The 19,139-nt window shown below is 35.3% G+C and overlaps 3 protein-coding genes across 4 annotated transcripts; 1 reads left to right on the forward strand and 2 right to left on the reverse strand.

Annotated features, from left to right (window-relative positions):
- Positions 1–499: 499 nt before the first annotated feature.
- On the reverse strand, positions 500–2,124 carry LOC140828470 (serine/threonine-protein phosphatase 7 long form homolog). Its single transcript, XM_073191422.1, has 3 exons — positions 1,150–2,124; positions 960–1,072; positions 500–875 (listed from the first exon to the last, which is right to left on the reverse strand). Exons 1-3 carry the CDS (start codon positions 1,906–1,908, stop codon positions 761–763), a joined length of 987 nt encoding a protein of 328 aa, XP_073047523.1. The 5' UTR covers positions 1,909–2,124; the 3' UTR covers positions 500–760.
- Positions 2,125–4,166: 2,042 nt separating this feature from the next.
- LOC140827540 (probable pectin methyltransferase QUA2) lies at positions 4,167–11,440 on the forward strand. Its single transcript, XM_073190231.1, has 9 exons — positions 4,167–4,511; positions 5,129–5,861; positions 5,955–6,081; positions 6,765–7,005; positions 8,127–8,352; positions 8,651–8,823; positions 9,230–9,533; positions 10,291–10,429; positions 10,936–11,440. Exons 2-9 carry the CDS (start codon positions 5,137–5,139, stop codon positions 11,092–11,094), a joined length of 2,094 nt encoding a protein of 697 aa, XP_073046332.1. The 5' UTR covers positions 4,167–4,511; positions 5,129–5,136; the 3' UTR covers positions 11,095–11,440.
- Positions 11,441–12,562: 1,122 nt separating this feature from the next.
- LOC140827542 (uncharacterized) lies at positions 12,563–16,231 on the reverse strand. 2 transcript variants are annotated; one of them, XM_073190233.1, is made up of 5 exons: positions 15,952–16,231; positions 15,140–15,514; positions 13,720–15,004; positions 13,491–13,637; positions 12,563–13,231 (listed from the first exon to the last, which is right to left on the reverse strand). In XM_073190233.1, exons 2-5 carry the CDS (start codon positions 15,197–15,199, stop codon positions 12,729–12,731), a joined length of 1,995 nt encoding a protein of 664 aa, XP_073046334.1. In that variant the 5' UTR covers positions 15,200–15,514; positions 15,952–16,231; the 3' UTR covers positions 12,563–12,728. The 2 variants fall into 2 exon arrangements, with proteins under 2 accessions (XP_073046334.1, XP_073046333.1); XM_073190232.1 differs by having other exon boundaries at positions 15,941–16,231.
- Between the last annotated feature and the right edge of the window lie 2,908 nt (positions 16,232–19,139).

The following is a 19,139-nucleotide window of genomic DNA, read 5'->3' on the forward strand; positions in this document are numbered from 1 at the left end:
TATTCGTAAAACTTTGGGTGTTCGACCAGTACGGAGTCTGAAAATCCGGCTGACCAAACGAACTAAAGTTACGAAATCCTAAATTACTGAGAATACCAGGTTGAGTAGAAGAGGTTCCTGCAACATTCAATTCAATTGATGGATTAATAGTAGAGGTTCCTGCAAACCCACTTTGCTGCCCAACCATGTCACTTCCCCAGCCCAATGCAGACTGATGTGAAAAAGGTGAAGGCGTACTAAAATTTTGTTGCACATTATGTTGTCCAACAAAAGTATTGTACGGATGAGGTTGAAAACCAACTACAGTAACTCCAGGTGATATGGTGCGCACAGTTATTCGATTATACCATTGAAAGTAGTCTTCGTCTGTTTGCATCGAGCGCCCGTGTCGCACCCCTTTAGCAACATATCTCATCCTATTATTCCACAACTCAATCGAATGTCTATGATAATCTCTCCAATCGGTCCCACGATGTCCTATCCTCGTGATAGTATGCATATCATCATTGTCCACGGCAGCCACTGGAATTGATTGACGTCTTCGAAATTGACGCATCACCCGATTAGGCCTATGCATCTCGACGATGTCGAAGCATATAAGGGGACAAACACATCGCCATATTTTGTTTTCGTACGAATCAATAATCGTCTTCACATCTAGATCATTCTTCTTGTAAACGATCCAATTAAACTGTAAAAAAGAAAAAAGATTTAAATCAAATATCCATTTAACGAAAATAAAATATTCTTCATTTAATCACTAGTAAATATTAAAATCGTATAATACCTCGTTATGATTCATACGATCCAAAGAATCCCTTATAATTCTTACAGCATGAGTTGGCGAATGTGTGTAACTAAATCCAACATTCCACCTGCAATTATAACAATCAAAACAAATACATATCAACAAATATACAAGATATGTATTACATTATCACAATAATTTCTATTATTACCTTGCACCATATGGAAAAACTGGAATAATATCATCCGGATCAACGGGAGGTACAACTAAAGTTAACCCATCTCGATCGGGGTTAACACATTTAATCCTGCTCCATGCCCATATCTGCTTATAATAATTAAAATACTTCAACAAATATAACAAAAAAATTGTGTTTTATACTAACATCACATTAATGATACCTGCAGGATATATAGAGGGCCGGCCATTGTAGTCTTCTCTATACGTGATGCGTTACACAACTCACGGTATAGAAATGCTAAAACTGCACTACCCCAACTATACGACTTCACATTGTCAATATCTCGTAGCAGTTGCAAAAATAATAGTCGAGCAGACCCTCCTTGATAGTCAGGGAACATTATCCCTCCAATAATCATTAACGCAATGCAACGGGTAAATTTCACCACATCAACTTCTAAACTATCATCAGTAACAAGGTTAGACATACAATGATCGTATAGTGCAGTCATAGACATATGACCACCTTTCAAATGTTTTGAAGCCGGCAAAAATCCTAACATATCCAAACATATGTGTTGCCATTCCTCAACTTTATGTGATACATCTACTCCTGTGACTGGTTCACCATCAATCGTCAGACCCCAAATTATTGAGACATCTTGTAACGTGACTGTTGCTTCACCACATGTAAAATGAAACGTGTGTGTCTCACGTCGCCAACGTTCAACAAGAGCAGTAATCAAATGATTATCATAAATTTGGGCACCACATAATAACACTCCATAAAAACCCATATGATTTAAGTATACAAGTACACGATTATGTATGTAATTCTCAGTAAATAACTTCCAAATCAGATTATCTGACCTCTTCACTTTGACAATGTCATCTACGGTTAACGAAGAAACTGTTGATGACATATGTGTTGCTTGTAAATAGAGGACACTGAGATCTTCTGGACTTCGATTAGCTGCCATTAGGAACTACGTTGTCGATTTTCTCAATTTCTTCTCACAAAATTTTCACAGAGTAAACAAGAAACTGAAAATGCAAAAATGAAACGACAATGAAAAGAGGAGGAAAGAAGAAGGAATTCAGACGACGAATTGAGCAGAGCCACGTGGATAGTGATAAGGTTGAGGAAGAGATATTTAAATATAAGGATGAGAAAAAAAATAGAAAAAAACGTATAAAAAAAATATATATATATATAATATGCCACATGGACCAGCGTCCGCGCTTACAAAGCGCGGACGCTAGTCCACGTAGGAGCGTCCGCGCTTGCTAAGCGCGGACGCTCCAAGTGGCGCGGCTCCGTGCTTAGAAAGCACGGACGCTGCTCCACGTGAGCAGCGTCCGTGCTTCCCAAGCACGTTTTGAGGTACTTTTGCAAAACTTTTTTTTTTAAATTATTTTTGAAATAATTTTTAATTTTTAAATTATTTTTAAAAAAAACCCTGTAAACTGCGAGAATAATGAGAGGTGGAACCATAAAACAAGAATCAATATACATAGTACATACATAGATATTATGTATAGGATTGGACATCTGATACTAACAAAAAATTATATTGGATGATAACGATATATTTTATCTCTCTAATATTATTATATTATAAAGTAACTAAAAATAAAAGAATATTAGAACAAAACTTCAAAAATCTTAAAAATAAATAAGTCTATTTAGATAATTATATTAAGTAATTACCAAAAAAATCTTATGAAAATTCACATTTAAAGTTCTTGAGATCAATCTAATTTTTAAATTATTTTTGACAAAAACTTGTGTGCGAAAGTCTCACGAATCATATTTGTGAGACAGATCTCTTATTTGGATCACCTATGAAAAAGTATTACTTTTTATGCTAAGAGTATTACTTTTTATTGTAACCCGTCTAACAGATTATGCTCCGTGAGACGGTCTCACATGAGACACACTCATTATTTTTTACAAACTAATCAACATTAAAAATATTATACATTTAACAAAAATCAATTTACACACACAACGTGCGCAAGAGATTATTACTCGATAAAATGTTTACACAGTGAGCTGTTACCCAATTATAAGATGAGCAAATTGTTTGATTATTTTTTTTGTGAACATGATATGTTTTTATAAAAAAAATATTTTTTTTATAAGACAATCTCATATATTTCTATTCGTGAAACTTGTCAACTTTATCTATATTTAGAATAAGAATAACATTTTTTCACGTATAACCTAAATATAATATCTATGTTATAAAATTGACTCGTAAAATCATTAATATAAATTTTTATGTTCCATAAATTAATGGCCATTGCCACATCTACTTTGTTTCTCTCTCTACTTAAATGTTACAATTAAACAAATGGTACAATAAGATAAAATAAAATGAAGTATTTGATTAAACTCCATATAGTAGCTCGCGTACGTACTATTCTAGTCCAATTATACTTCATGATATATATATATAGTTTTGATATGCTGCACATCTACTGTGCATACTTATGTGAATACCGATGATGTGTCACTCACTTATTGGATGTGATGAAACATAGAAAAATTGCGCATCCAATGGACGAGTGACACATCATCGATGCTCACATAGATGTGCACGGTAAGTGTGCAGAATATTAAAATTATATGTATATATATGTGTGTGTGCATATATATGTATTTATATTTGTGATGCAGATATCATATCTGACCTACAAATGAAAAAATATAAATTTTTATATAAAAATATTAATTTTTCACTTTATATATGAATTCACTCACTCAGCGCGTCTCGTGAAAATAAATATGGGAGACCGTCTCATGGCCTGTATACATTTTAAATAGATTTAATATTTTAAATTCAAAATTTTTCAAAAATTTTAAATGTCATAGTTCAACTCTAGAGTCAAATAATATTTGACAATTAGTTAAATAATTGAAAGGGATGCATAATCATTATCAAAGAATAAAAAGATAAAATACAAATTGGTAGTTGGCGCGATTTTAATGTTGCATAATATAGTTATACTTTATAATAAATTATTTTCATGGTATTATTTTGTGCCATAAATCTTTTTTTATTATATTTTAAATTAAGTGTAATTATAAATTAATTTTGTATATTAAATCGAATAATTGTTTTTTTATATTATCAATAATAATTATATATAATATATAAAAACATTGTCTTTGTCACGAGAGAGCTATGGTGAGATTGGATCCACAGTGGTACAAATACACGCATTTTACTGTGTGTGTGTGTATATATGTGTGTGTGTGTGTGTGTATATATGTGTGAGCTTGGCAGATGATATTCTCTTTCCCATTTTCTCTAATTTCAGCTGTTTTTTCACTCGGATTCTCTCCAAAAAAGGGACCCAACTCGAGTGCGAGAGATTGTTTGGCTGTGGGGTGAATTTGGGAGCTAGGAAGTGGGGTGACTGGGTGTGTAAGAGAGATCAGACAATGAGGTGAGGAGGTGGGACAAGGCAAATCTTGGGGGTTGTGTGGATTCATGAAAAACCGCAGCAGAATAGGCTGAAATTGTGGGGGCGTTGGGGGTTTGTTTAAGCGTCAGCAGAATTTGCATCTCTCAAGGTGAATGAATGCTCGGAATGAAATTGCTGTTTTCTGCAACCGCTCTCTTTTGTTGTTTTGCGATTTCGAATCGTAGATGGAAAGATGACGTATTTAATGGTTTTTTATTATGTTGATCTAAATTGGTTTTTCTGGGTTGTTGTCATCTCTAGTGTTTGTTTTGGTTGCCTTGAGTGATTGAGCTCAGCCTGAATTCAGGTTCCATCCAGCTTTATTTTTTGTGTGTTCCTTGGTGAGTAAGGCAAATCCTTGGCATTTTAGTTATGTTTTGGAGTGAATCTACTCAATTTTATTATTAAACGGTGTGTTTCTTTAATGGATGGCGAGTATATTTTATTTCTGCTTTTCAGTTCACATTACATGTAAACTGGAAATCTACATCTCTTGGATTAATATAGTATTTGTTTTTTTAAAAATATCACATATTGCGGCTTTTTACGATTTGGAGGATCTAAAAATGTAATTTGGAAGCAGATATATCAATGGCACTTGTGCTTTTTCTACTCAGTTGGGCTGTTTTTTAAATAAATGATTTAAAAAGATGTTTTTATGTTCTGTGATTGGCCCATATGGTGCTTGTGTTCTTTAACGATTCCTTCTTTTTTGTGGTGTCTTAGGTTATAAAATGTCACGTCCTCTTCATCGAGGTGTGTCAGGTGGAGGCTGGAGATTCTCAGATAATAGTCATGATTTGTGGGAAGATTCTCGGATGAAAGAAAGGGCCGAGAAGGAAGATATGGATCAGACTCGAACCAATGGTGGTGATCATGCATATTTATCTATCAAATCCCCTCTTCGAATTCTTTTTCCATATAAATTATTTTCTAAACACAGCTTGAGTGAGAATGGATTCGTTTCTGATCCATTTAGCCCTGGTCCTCTGAGGAGTAGGCATAAAGTGACAGTCTCTTTGCTCAAATTCAGTTTAGTGGTGATTGTAATTCTTGCTCTTACTGGTTCCTTCTGGTGGACACTTTCTATAACCTCTATGTCCAGAGGGAAAATATTTAATGGATATAGGCGGCTTCAAGAACAATTGTACTCAGAGTTTCATGAGATCGGGGAGCTGTCTCTTGGTTCTTTAAGAATGAGAGAATTGGATTACTGTTCTGAGGAATCGGAAAACTACGTGCCTTGCTTCAATGTAACGGAAAATCTTGCTCTGGGATTTTCCAATGGTGAAGAATACAATCGCCATTGTGAAAGAGGCTTCAAGCAAAAATGTTTGGTTCTTACACCTGTCAATTATAAGATTCCACTCAGGTGGCCTACTGGAAAGGATGTCATCTGGTTTGCAAATGTTAATATCACAGCACAAGAGGTGCTATCTTCGGGAAGTTTAACCAAAAGGTGAGTGAAAGAGTTGATTTTGTAATCTTGGTAACAAACAGTATTTGTTGTTCAGGTCCTTTATTGGAGCTTTTTCTCCATCTTAAACTGCAGGATGATGATGTTGGATGAAGACCAGATTTCCTTCCGTTCAGTATCTTCTACATTTGATGTTGAAGACTACGCCCATCAAATTGCAGAAATCATTGGACTAAAAAATGATAATTATTTACAAGCTGGAGTAAGTTGATAGTGCCATACTTTATTTGTGTGATTTACCTTCTATATCATTTGACAACCTATGGCGTTTTTGTATTTTTGAATTGCACCCGTTACAGTTTATCCTCCACACAGTCATCTCTTGCAACATGTGAATTATGCCAGTAAATTTGAGCTGGATGTTTATGGTTCCAGCTTTTGGTTGAGATAACTCTCTGTTGTTGGTTTGCACTAGCAAACATTATCTTGATCCCCTGTTTGTAAGCTTTGTTGCAGAAGTTCCGAACATGAACAGTTTTTTGCGAAGTACTTTGTTATCAGATTACTAAAATTATAGATTAAAATGCCAGGAATTATAAATGAAATTTTCTAGATTTTCGTTATACTCTCATTTAATAGTCCCGCGAATGATTGGCAGCTTGATTAATGTAGGATATAATTCAAAATCTTACAGAGAGTGCTTTTTTAAGTTTGTTACTAAGTGATACCTTCACTGTGAATTTACTTGGATCCATCATGCCAACTTAATTATCTTAGAGCTATACACCCTTGAAATTATAACTCGAAATGTGATTTTTTTGAGCCATTATGCAGCTTTATCGCGACGGCGCCATATTTTGAGTGCTGGATATTATTCTATGTAGTAATTTGGCGATCATGCATCATGTGCTCAAGAATATAACTATTTTGTTTGTTTAATTTTAGGTTCGAACGATCCTGGACATAGAATGTGGTTATGGTAGTTTTGGGGCGCATCTATCTTCCAACCAACTATTGACCATGTGTATAGCAAATTATGAAGCTTCAGGCAGTCAAGTTCAATTAACGCTAGAAAGAGGTCTTCCAGCAATGATTGGCTCATTTACGTCAAAGCAGCTACCATACCCGTCCCTTTCGTTTGATATGATACATTGTGCAAGATGTCGTGTTGATTGGGATGCAAAAGGTACTCTATTACGGTAATTTTAAAATCTTTTTCTTGCTTCGGTTGCCTCTATTGTTCCTTATTTGTGGAAGAAGTGCTGCTAACAAGCAAAATTAAGTACTAAACCTGAATGAATTATTATTTTTAATTACTCTCTGTCTAAACTATACATTAGGCATATCAGAATAGTTCCTGGTAACGATTATGCATAAAAGAATTGATAGGATTCAAAATGATTGCTTGCATGTGGGGAACAATATGGATTTTCTAACAATTAGAATCTTGCATTTATTATGATATAATAATTACAAATTTTCAGTATGCTTGTAACCTTGGGTTTTGAAGAGCGAATGTATTGTGAACTTTTGCAGCTATTCAAGGTAAACGAAGAACATTTATCATCGGAAAAGAAAAAAACAACCTATGCTATCATTTTTATTTTTTGTTTTTAATTTCATAGAAGCCCTATTTCCTCTGGAAGCTTTAGCATAAAGACGGAAGTTCAATTAACAAGTTGGACTTAGATACATAATGAAATGAAGAGATAATGATGAAGTTCGCGGCTCCTATCTACCTCAGGGAAAAAGAGAAGTCGTAAAAGAGTAGGTTAAACAATTAAGGAGTTCCCTAATCAAGCTGGCAAAATTCCTGGTTTTGCCAAGGACCAGCTGAAAGAAAAAGAATGAGGGACGGGTAACGCTGGTAGGACAGTGAGAGAGAAAAGGGGTATGAGAGAGGGGTAAAATTCAGACATTGAATTCTTGGGTTTCATTTTTTTTCTATGATTATCTGATCGCAGAAAGAAAAACATATCGTAACTAACTCTGTTTGGAAATTGCTGTTAAGCTCAGAAACATGGGTGTGTGATTCAACAGCAGGGTCCTGAGCACTAACTCTGTTTGGAAACTTCTTTTGGGCTCACTCTGCTTTTCCATCAAGCAAGATTGACTTCTTGCTAGTTAATCTGTGCATAAAAGGATATGTTTATATATTCAATCTAGTGTCAAATACAGTGTAGTACCCTGTATGCGTGTTTATTTTGCAAATATCATAATTTTATTTTAAATTTAGTTATCATATCATAATTATTATCATCGAGAATAATTCCTTTTCTGTTTAGTGATTCTCGTCTTTTGGCGCAGATGGTTTATTTTTGCTTGAGGCCGATCGTTTGTTGCGGCCTGGTGGATATTTTGTCTGGACTAGTCCACTCATAAATTCTCAGCGATCCCTTCGCAATAAGGTTAACCTGAAACAGTGGAATGCAGTGCGGTCATTAGCAGAAAATCTCTGCTGGGAGATGTTGCCGCAGCAAGATGAGACTGTTGTGTGGAAGAAGACTAGCAAGAAGAAATGCTATTCAGCAAGGCAAGGCTACATATGAATCACCTAATTTTTCGTGTCTTTATATAAATCTCACCTGTCCCTAATGAACAGGGTTATTTGTATGTTTAACTTATGTTGAAACATGTTACTTGTGGAACTATTTTTGTGATTGTGGATAAGATATATTAAAGTGAACAAATATATATATATTTTAACCAGGACCAAGATTTTTGCCAGGATGTGGGAATTTTTTTTAATTTATACTATATATACTATACTAACGGTTGCATATGTAAATGATGCATCACCCCTAAGAAGGAACCATTTGATTGTATTCTAGGAAAACTGCTTCTCCTACTCTCTGTAGCAAGGCCCATGACATCGAGTCTCCATATTACCGGCCACTCCAGTCATGCATTAGTGGAACGCAGGGCCGTCGTTGGATCCCCGTTGAAGAAAGAAGAAAATGGCCTTCGCAGGCTACGCTGAGCTCAACTGAACTTCAAATTCATGGTACTATATGTTAACGAATTGAGTTAATTACAATGGTAACCCTTGAGGCTGGGCATAATACAAAAATCACCCCCTAGTTTTTATGACACACTCTAAGGTTGGGCTAACTTTACTCATCATACGATTATTTTACTCAAGGACTTGTACCAGTTGGTCATATATTGTTTGTCACTGTAATTCTCAAACCTCATTGAGGTTTGCAGTATTTAAGCGTAACCTCAGGTGGTGTTGATCAGTTACCCTAAGATTTCACTTCGTTTTTTGTATCATCTTGAAAGAGTTTATCTGCACACTAGTAGATATGTCACAGCATCATAAATATCTGAAGGCTTAAGACCTCGTCGCTTCATGTTCGTTCTTTGTAATTGAGCAAAACAATGACGACTTTCTTTTCTTTTCATGTTAGGTTTGCAGTCAGAAGAGGTTGCCGAAGATGCTATTAACTGGAAATCAGCCGTCAGTAATTATTGGTCTCTGCTGTCACCACTAATATTTTCTGATCACCCAAAGAGACCTGGAGATGAGGATCCTTCGCCACCTTTTAACATGCTGAGAAATGTGTTAGATATGAATGCTCGTCTTGGTGGTTTCAACGCTGCATTGTTAGAAACTGGAAAATCTGTGTGGGTAATGAATGTTGTCCCTACAAGAGGACCTAACAGTCTGCCTCTAATAGTTGACCGGGGTTTTATTGGAGTGCAACATGACTGGTAAGTTTTACATTCTATTTGATGAGACTATAATTGGTTTCTGTTTTCCTTGCTACTTATCAAATCCTATTTCAAGTTAAATATGATTCTGTGTCATAACATGCATGTGAGTGTTCCCGCTTTACTGAGGATCTTTGACGTCTTATCCCATGGTTTGATTTCTGAAATTTGTTGCTGTTGAAAACCTAGAAATGTTCGTCTTTGCCAATTTCTACCAGAGGATAGCTATGTTCCTTCTTGCAGGATATGTTTTTTTTTATAATCAAATCTTCATGAAACTTTTCCTGGTTCATCTAATGAACCTAGGTGTTTATATATCCTTGTGCAACTAGACAACATTGGAAATTATGAATTTGATCACAATATTATTTATCCAAGATGCATCTGGGTCTTACTTTAACTCTCCTTTCAGCCAATTCCATTTTTCAAAGGGTGCTTTAAGTATATAGAGTAATCTCAGAAATTATATGTGGTTTACACTATAAATGCAAATGTTAATTTTTTCTTCATTGTGATAGTTATTGTTCTGCTCCTTCCCTCAAGAAAACAGAAACAGGTTTTCCAGAAAGAGAAGTAACGCTCTCCCGCATCTTGAATTATAATTGTGATTCAATGATTGCTAATGAACGACCCCCACATATAATCAGAGTGAACTGAAATAAGTGCAGTCTTTTGCTTATTTTTTCTCATTGACATTTTGTAATTAATTTTTGTACCTTTACCACTTTCTTTCTTTACCGTGGCATTTTTCACACAGGTGCGAACCATTTCCCACGTATCCGAGAACATATGATTTGGTCCATGGTCAAGGGCTTATCTCCCTTCAATTTTCTGAGCATCCCGCATGCCAGGCGCTAGATCTGTTTACTGAGATGGATCGTTTGCTTCGTCCAGAGGTATTTGATACAGATTTTTTTTTTATCTAGATTGGAATTCATTCTCTTGTGATTTGAACAATGAGTTAATTTGTATATATAGATGCATTGATAATGTACAGTAAAGCAAGACTGGTAAAAATAATGGCTATGCTTTTGATGTTGGCCACACCGTCGATCTGGTTTTAGATCTGTCTCTGATATTAAAGCAAGCAGATGGAAAGCAAACCTTTTTTGGATAATCTGAAGACCACATATTACGAAAGTCCTGATTCAAATTTCTTGATACTTCTTAAGTTTGAACGAGGATGAACAAATAATTTTTTGCACATGCTGACTCGTTCCTCTTTTGTCCGTCTATCTGCTAACGAATTATGGTACAAATACAAATTGATCTAATTATTAAAGAAGGGCGTCTCCAACAAAATCCTTCAATGATCATGAATCCGTCCAGTGTATTTGTTATTACCATCTGCATTCTGCATATTCTTCAGTCTTTTGTTATGCTAATCAATAAACAAATGCAGGGATGGGTGATTTTAAGGGACAGTGCTCATCTTATTGAGTTTGCTAGATCTCTCACAGCACATCTGAAATGGGAGGCACGAGTTGTCGAGATTGAAAGCAATAGTGACGAGAAACTCTTAATCTGCCAGAAGCCTTTCTTCAAAAGACAAGCTAGCTAATCCTGAAAGATGCCGGTTAGCTAAAGATATTTGTAGATGATAATATTCACATTCTTTTTTGGATAAAAATTTACCACCATAAGTTCCACGTAAAGTCTGGAATGACAGTTTTGAAGCCAAAAGTCGAAATTGCATTTGCGACAACCCAACAACTCCTATGAAGCCGCAAGGACATAGGGGGTGCCATGTAGTTACAGGGAAAGTGAAATTGTTATAGTGCTATACGCTAGTTTTCCTTGTGATGTCTCATTGTAAGAGCACAATTATAAGATGAAATTTATTTGTGAAGAATGTTACACAATAAACAAAGAACGATCTATTATTGTATAGAAGTGCTTTAATCTCAGATGCTGTTTCTTACCCCCTCCCCTTCAAGTGTTCCTATCTTCGCGCGCTCTTCCCTCGCCTCTGGCCTTGGAGAGATGTTCATCCCTGTCTCACATTTGTTGGAAGCTTGAGATTATTTAATCCCCTGTTAATGTGTCCTGCTAGTGTATTTATTTACATCAGTTGTGTAAGAGACGCCCCTCACCGCGGTTGGGTTCGTTCGTCTCCGGTCAAAATGATGATTAACTTACTTTTCTCATGGAGGAGCATGTAGGGGTTATTTTAATTTTCTGCATTCAGTTGAAGAAATTGCAGTTTGAAATATATTTATGAAAAATATAACTTTATTAGTTGATATTCTTAATTAAATTTGGTCAGTAAAAAGCTAAGAAAACATACATCTCATATAAACAGTTTTACTCTGATCATCTTTTTTCTTTTGTATCTCATATAAATAGTTTCTCTAAATGCACATGAGATCTCACAAAAATTCATGTGAGACGATGTTATGAGTCAATTTTGTGATACGAATATTCTATTTAAATCAGCCATGAAAAAATATTGATTGTTAAGTCAAATCTATTATTTTTTATTGTAAAATGAGACCTACTATGTATGATCATACTTATTGCTTATTCCATAATGTAATAACATGAACGATATGTGATGTCTAAGCCACTCACATGCGATATTAAATGTTTGTCCAATTTCATTAAATGGAGATGGCTCCTCCTATATGATACCATACATTACATTCAATTTGCGCCTCTAATCCTATGATATTTGCTGGATGTCGCAATGTACATTTTGTCTTTCTTTACCTCCAAACAAAAGAAAAAGAAAGAATGGACACCATTGGTTTCCTATTAAAGTTATGTTATTGTTTCAAAGAAAAGAAAAAAAAAATGACCAGTGCCGACTACTTACATCTCATGAAGTAATCTCATTTGACACTTATGGGAAACTAAAGTCTCAAATTTAAGACGAAATATTTGCTTCAAGATCTAACGGCAACTAACAAACGCGTCCCCGACTCAAAAAATTTATTTGTACAACCACATCATAATATCTTTATACAAATTACAAATTCTCTTCAAAGTTCAAAGGTATACAAAGACCAATCACTGATCAGACTATCAAATTACTGAAGAACATCCAAGAACAGTTTGCAACTGAATAAATATCTTGATACGAAAGCTAGCATCAGGGAAAGTAATAATCAAATCTATTATAGGATAAAGCATAGAAAATCAAACTAGAAGTCAAGATTCACAACCTAACCACAAAAACCGAATTAACATAATTTATTACAAATCGTCCTTGAATGCATGATGGTTTCGAGGCCGACTCTCCGATCTCAACCGGCTTGTCTGTGCAGCAGTGGCGCTGCTTCTTCTACGAGAACCAGTACCCGATGAGGTCCCTTGAGTCACCCTATTTGTTGCTTTTCTTTTAACATTACGCCTGCTGCTGTCTCCAACAACTTTAGCAATGGCATCTGTCCGGATTTCTCGAGCCTTCTGTGAGTTTATGGGCTGCTTGTTGAGGAAAGCTAGCTTTAGGAGGATACCGCACATTGTTTTTCGCAATTGGTCATCGCCGATATTGCTATGAACTAAATTTCCCAGCAGATTTAAAGCTATCAACGAATTGCAGTTTGCAACAAGCTGACCGAGAGCTTTTGTTGTGGTTATCTTGTTAAAGCTCAAGTCCAACACAGTCAGTTTCGAAAGCCTGTGTAGCCCCTCAACGTGACTAATCTTGTTTCCAGTAAGATAGAGCTCTTTAACAAGTGTGCACTTCGATAATCCTAATAAAATTTCAAGCCAAGAGTTTCATCAGATATTTATCACTTAACTTCTATCACGCGTAAATTACATCAATGGTTCGGAAGATAAGAGCCACGTCCTTTTTACCACAGGCTTGATTTTTAATATCCTTTTAAGGACATGTTTTTGTTATAATCATTCTAAACTTCAGGATTATTTCTATATTATATTCTGGACAAACAAGAGTGGTAATATAATTTTCTCCTTGACTAAAAGGGGATGGTAGCAGAAGATTTATACCTTGACCAATCCGAGAAATTCGATTGTAGCTGAGATCAATCACTCGCAGCCGAGTCAATTCTCTCAAACCTTCAATAACATTTATCTTATTCTTGGACAAATTCAAAACGTGTAGACCCTTTGGAAGAGATCCGGGAGTAATATGTGCTGCAGTATGAGAGTGATAAATTATAAATCACCAAGAAATAAAAGAAATAATGGTAACAGTTCAATGGCTTGTGGTTCTTACCTATCAAATTCCCAGACAAATTCACGGATCGAAGACTAGACAAATGTGAAATCGGTGGTATAATTTTAAGCATAATGCCTGTCATATGAGCCACAGTTGATGAAGCATTTAGAGACTGTATAACAATTTTAGCATGTGATATATCCTCAGGTATGCTTATAGTTGGACGTCGAGTGGATGATGATTCACCACCATTATCAGGAGAGGGAGGAAAGTCAACACCATCTCCAATGAAATCATCATTTTCGATTTGACATGGAGGCAGTACCAAAATTTCTTTCACCCACTCGTCGACTCTGGCCAAAGGAGAGGATGATTCCGTAGGGAAAGCAACCCACTGATTTTGAGGCCACATACCAGAAACTCCATAAAGTCCGTCCCATCTCTCATCATTTAAGTCATCACAATCTCCTTTATCGATCACTTCATCACTCTGTGAAAAGGGAAGTCTAAACTTGCTCACCTGTATTCCTCGTTTTGGTTCTATGGTATCTGAAGAGTAGCCACCTTCAAGATTAACAGCAGTCTTGATATAACTTGGCTGTGGCTTTTCACTGCTTGATCTATGCAAGTTCCTGTGGCTCCACAGGAACAATTTCCACCACAATCTCCTGCTTCTAGAGGGCAGTATTTGACTTGAAGAATGCTTCTTCAATATTACTTTGTCAGCACTTCTCTGTGTCGTAACGGTAACCGGGCTTGTTGCATCCCCTTCAAAAATACTCTCTCTGAACCTTTCAGTCAATCTTTGCATATCCTCGTACGATTTAGATTTTGCAGGATGTAGGTGCTCGGCAAGCTCTTGGTATGATTTTCTCATGATTAAATCGGAGCAGGATCGCTTAAGTTTCGGAGAAGCCAAAAATTCTACTTTCCCCGCGCCAGGATCACTAACATGCCCACTAGAAATTACCTCGAAAACTTCCTCAATATCGTCGTTCTGCATCTTGTCACATGTATCATCAAAGTCCATATCAATCATTTCTTCATTGGAGTTTAATGAGCAAGACACTAAATTAAAATCAGAGTTCTCCCTCTTCATCTGCAAAGTAGCATCCTCATGCTCATCCCCCCCTTCATAGTGCACTTCTCCACGATCAGCTGCAAGTGGACTGTCGTCATTTGTTACCTTGATGTTACAACTAGAACTTCTTGGGACATGGAAAGGAACTGGAACAGTAAAAGAAGTTGATCTCAACTCGAAAGTTTCCAGAGATTTTTGGGGATGCTCAAGCTTTACTTGCAAAGTTTTGGAATTATTTCCATTGTCAATAGGATTCTCTCCCTAAAAAATAGGGAAAAGGAAAAAGCACACAATTAAGTTTAGGGTAGCAATTAGCATACACATTGAAAGAGCAAGAAGGGAAAATGAACCAAAAAACCAAAGCAAGGAACATTTAGAAAAAATAATCATGCTTACTCCACTCCTCGAATCTTTCTTATTCCTCCATGAAGCACAGAAGCAGTTAAGAAACACCATTTTACTTTCGAAGAATTACCACACGTAATATCCTGGCAAAGCTAGCACACATCTAAAGATAAACCTCTCAGCTGAATAAGCAAAAACAGCTTATTCAATATAGATCACATCTGATCAAAATTAGCCATAATCAACGGGCAGTTGCCAAAGCAATGACAAAAACCGATTACGACAGTGGAGTACTGAGGTTTCAAAGCCTGCTTTAGTTGATTGCGTCTCAACCCATTTCAAGCAGGAAGAAAACTTCAGTAAGTAAGCTTCTGCCAGACTGATAAATTCAGATATGTATCTCCTGAAGGTTCACCATAATCATTCCTGAAGATAGGGGGAAAAAACAGAAATCCTGGTATGAGAAAACCCACTTTCACATGATTCAAATGAAGCACCAGAAATTTAACGCAAGAAAATTCTTGGAAGCTGGGACCCCAATTTATTTGGGGAAAAAAATCTTTCTTGATCAAAGTTCTTACCCTTTAATATATACACAAACATAAGCGAGTAAAAAAAAATCAATTATTAACTATAAAGAAGCCAAATTTTTTTCCTATATTTCCAGAAAAAAAAAACATCAAGAAACAACCATTCTTCGAGCATGCTACTAATAGATTAAGCTAGAAACACCAAGAAACATAGACCCTCCATGTCCAACTTTCTTGACATGGATAATTCAACGAATATTCGACGATTAACAAAAGAACAATCACAGCGGCTTAAAAAGAGAAGGAATGCATGTCTAGTTACTGAATAATTACAAGGTTGGCCAGGTTGAGAATTGATTGTGATCAGATTCTTGATGAGACCTGGCCTATTCTCCGGCAAAAAACAAGAACCCAGATGAAATAAATTCTTGGAGGATCTTTCGAAGGAGAGTGAATCGCGGTGTGATGCAATAGTTCGCGGATATTTAGGGCAGAGGTGTGAGGTGGGGTGTGGGTTGGGAGAAGCTCCTAAAATACGACAATTTGCACCACAGAGGCAGACGCGCAGTCGACGCGGAGGATTCAATTGCCCATGCTTTTGTTTCATATAATAGAAAGAGTAGGTCTTTCGATCTAATCTGATTTCTGAAACGATCACAGATATGTCCATGCTAATATATATAATTTTATGCAAAAATTTGTGTGGGACGATCTCATTGTTGGATCTCAGTTTTCTACAAGCTCAAATGCAACGGAAATTTTAAAATTTTTGTTTATTTTGACAATCAAAATAAATTTTGCTTTGGGCGTTCATATGATTTTAACATAAACATTCATAGGATGTTTAAAAGTTATACTTTTGGTGAATAAATCATTGGACATCAACCGATCCGGTATTACAGATCTAGCTCTTGATGAATCTCTACGAACTTTCTTCAAGAGACTCCTTTCTTCTAATCAGGCCCACGACTAGATAGTTTGATCATCTTTCAAATAGCACTAGAATATTTGAAAGAAGTTTTTACGTTGAGATCAAAAATTTGAGAGAGGACTCAAATTTCTTTTTCTTGAAAAGTGGCCAAAATAATTTTTGAGGAATTGGAGATACTATTCTCGTGTGTCACCATTGAGAAATTGGTGGAGGCTAGTTTTTTTTTTTCAAAATTATGAGGGTTGATTAATTAACCCTAAACCTAATACATATATATAAGCTTAGGGTTCATTAATTAAATCAAACACTTAATGCGCTTAATAAATTAATTACTCTAGTCCAACTAGTTTAATTAATTAATTAATATTTTAAAGTCCAATTAAGAACCTTAATAATTTGTATGTTGGTCTTGTACTCCTACAAGCTCATAATACATACACCCATTACATTTAATTTAAATCCATTATAAATTCAACATTTGAATTTAATATTTAAATTATAAATTCAACTCCTTGAATTTAACACCTCCAAAATTTAATATTTAATAAACTCAACTTTTGAGTTTAATAAATTAAATTATCCAATTTTATAAATTCAACTATTTGAATTTATTATCTTCAAATTTCATAAATTCAACTTCTTGAATTTACTATATCATAAATTCAACTCCTTGAATTTATTTTCCCAAAATTTAATTATCATAAATTCAACTCCTTGAATTTACTATATCATAATATAAATTAAACTCCTTGAATATATTCTCTCAACGGGAACAAACGATCCAGTGCTTGTGTGACCCTCAATGGTTTAGGGATACAGCTAGCCATAGGTTCACAACTCTTTGTGATTCAGAATAATATTTATTCTTATTCGGGCTTACCCTAGTTAGCCTAATTCTTCATCAACACATTGATTAAGAATGTCAGAACTTATTTCCGATTACACCCATCGGATCATGGTAAGAGCGTCTAGTAGCATCGTCCCATGATTCCCTAGGTATCACTGATAGTGCCTGCAAGAACCAGTCGATTATGATTAACGTGCAGTACGGTCCCTTCATCTCATATATCCCGATCGAATCTGCAACCATTGGTTCATCGAGGGTTGCATATTAATTCGATAACTATGTGATAACTATAATAATGGCATCGCGTGTACTATTTGAGAACTCATTCTCTAACGTACATCTCATACTTTGGCCAGAAATTCCACGCACTATAATTTCATCAGATCACATAGGATATCCACAACCGTAGGTGAGGGGTGAATCCCCGACTACAATGCACTGGCTCCTATATGTGTCGCAACTGTACCCAACCTCGCCACCTGATGACTCTCCTGGAGTCAGTAAACGAGTCAAAGCACAGTCTTAGCATATAGAGCCTCAGTGTTGTCCCGGGTCATAAGGACTAATGGTGTACAATCATAACTACGGACTTATCATCTCGATAAATGATAACCACTTGGAAAGTTCGAGGGAGGGCTGTTCGGTATAATCATCATATGACTACCCATCTGCATGTTTGGACATCTCTATGTCCTTACCAAGAAACGCAGTACACAACATCACAGATGCTAGTCTCGAGCTCAAGCGGCCTTTATCCCTGTTTTAGGCGACTGAATCGACTAGGAACGAATTTAGAATATGCAGTGTTTACAAATGAGTTTCAACATCGAATTACGATTCATTTGTATTAAAGCATAATTAAGGACTTTTATCTATGTTGTTTGCATGAGTATACAGATAAAGTGTAACAAGACCATAAAAAATTAAATTATATTAAAATAAAGATTGTTTATTTCACTTGAGTCAATAAATTCTCTAGCCAACCGTTGGCTTGCAGGGCATCTACTCTAACACTCACGAGTCGTATTTTGTGGGACAGATTTCTTATTTGCGTCATCCATGAAAAAATATTACTTTTTATTGTTAATATTGGTATGGTTGACCCGTCTCACAGATAAAGATTCGTGAAACCATCTCATAAGAGACCTATTCATAATTTTATATACTCTACATGTATCATACACATTTATGCGAGCGTACGAAAATAAATCACATGTATTTTTGACATTTATTGTTTACAAAAATTACAAATGATATTTTACTCAAGGATAAAATAATTTCTTTTAAAGAATTAAATATATCATTTATACAATATGTCTACCCATGCTTCTATATTCTGTATTATATTTATTAGATGTAATAAGTGTCCTTATTTGGTAGAGTAATCGAACCGTGATGCTTGAGCAGTTGTGCAATTTAAAAAATTTGAGTTGCACCATTACCACTGACTATAGCTTTTGGTAAAACGACAAGCGCTCAGTCTTACAATATTATTGTTATTTATAAATTATATTAAAGATGAAAGATCTAAACTAACTAATTTTAATCTAATGATCCGCGTTTTTTAAGTGGAGAAAATTATGTCTATTTATATAAAACCACATATTATAGTTAATTAATCGAGATACAAAATTATATCATTTTTATTTAAATTTAACTGCAAGATTTGTTTTCAAATTAAATTAATTTCAGTATGATCTCCGTCTTTTTCTTTTAAAAAAATCTGAATGTTAATAAATATAT

Source organism: Primulina eburnea, chromosome 3 (genome assembly GCF_022965805.1).
Source record: "Primulina eburnea isolate SZY01 chromosome 3, ASM2296580v1, whole genome shotgun sequence".
In the NCBI taxonomy this organism is placed as follows: domain Eukaryota; kingdom Viridiplantae; phylum Streptophyta; class Magnoliopsida; order Lamiales; family Gesneriaceae; genus Primulina; species Primulina eburnea.

Excerpts from the sequence above, each read along its gene's own strand:
- LOC140828470 (XM_073191422.1), bottom strand. The coding sequence starts at position 1,908 with ATGGCAGCTAATCGAAGTCCAGAAGATCTCAGTGTCCTCTATTTACAA. Across the intron at positions 1,073-1,149 it reads GCCCTCTATATATCCTGCAG|ATATGGGCATGGAGCAGGAT; the intron begins GTATCATTAATG and ends TATTATAAGCAG. Across the intron at positions 876-959 it reads GTTTTTCCATATGGTGCAAG|GTGGAATGTTGGATTTAGTT; the intron begins GTAATAATAGAA and ends TTATAATTGCAG.
- LOC140827540 (XM_073190231.1), top strand. The coding sequence starts at position 5,137 with ATGTCACGTCCTCTTCATCGAGGTGTGTCAGGTGGAGGCTGGAGATTC. Across the intron at positions 7,006-8,126 it reads TGTTGATTGGGATGCAAAAG|ATGGTTTATTTTTGCTTGAG; the intron begins GTACTCTATTAC and ends CTTTTGGCGCAG. Across the intron at positions 8,353-8,650 it reads AAGAAATGCTATTCAGCAAG|GAAAACTGCTTCTCCTACTC; the intron begins GCAAGGCTACAT and ends ATTGTATTCTAG.
- LOC140827542 (XM_073190233.1), bottom strand. The coding sequence starts at position 15,199 with ATGGTGTTTCTTAACTGCTTCTGTGCTTCATGGAGGAATAAGAAAGAT. Across the intron at positions 13,638-13,719 it reads TTTGTCTGGGAATTTGATAG|CACATATTACTCCCGGATCT; the intron begins GTAAGAACCACA and ends CTCATACTGCAG. Across the intron at positions 13,232-13,490 it reads AATTTCTCGGATTGGTCAAG|GATTATCGAAGTGCACACTT; the intron begins GTATAAATCTTC and ends AAATTTTATTAG.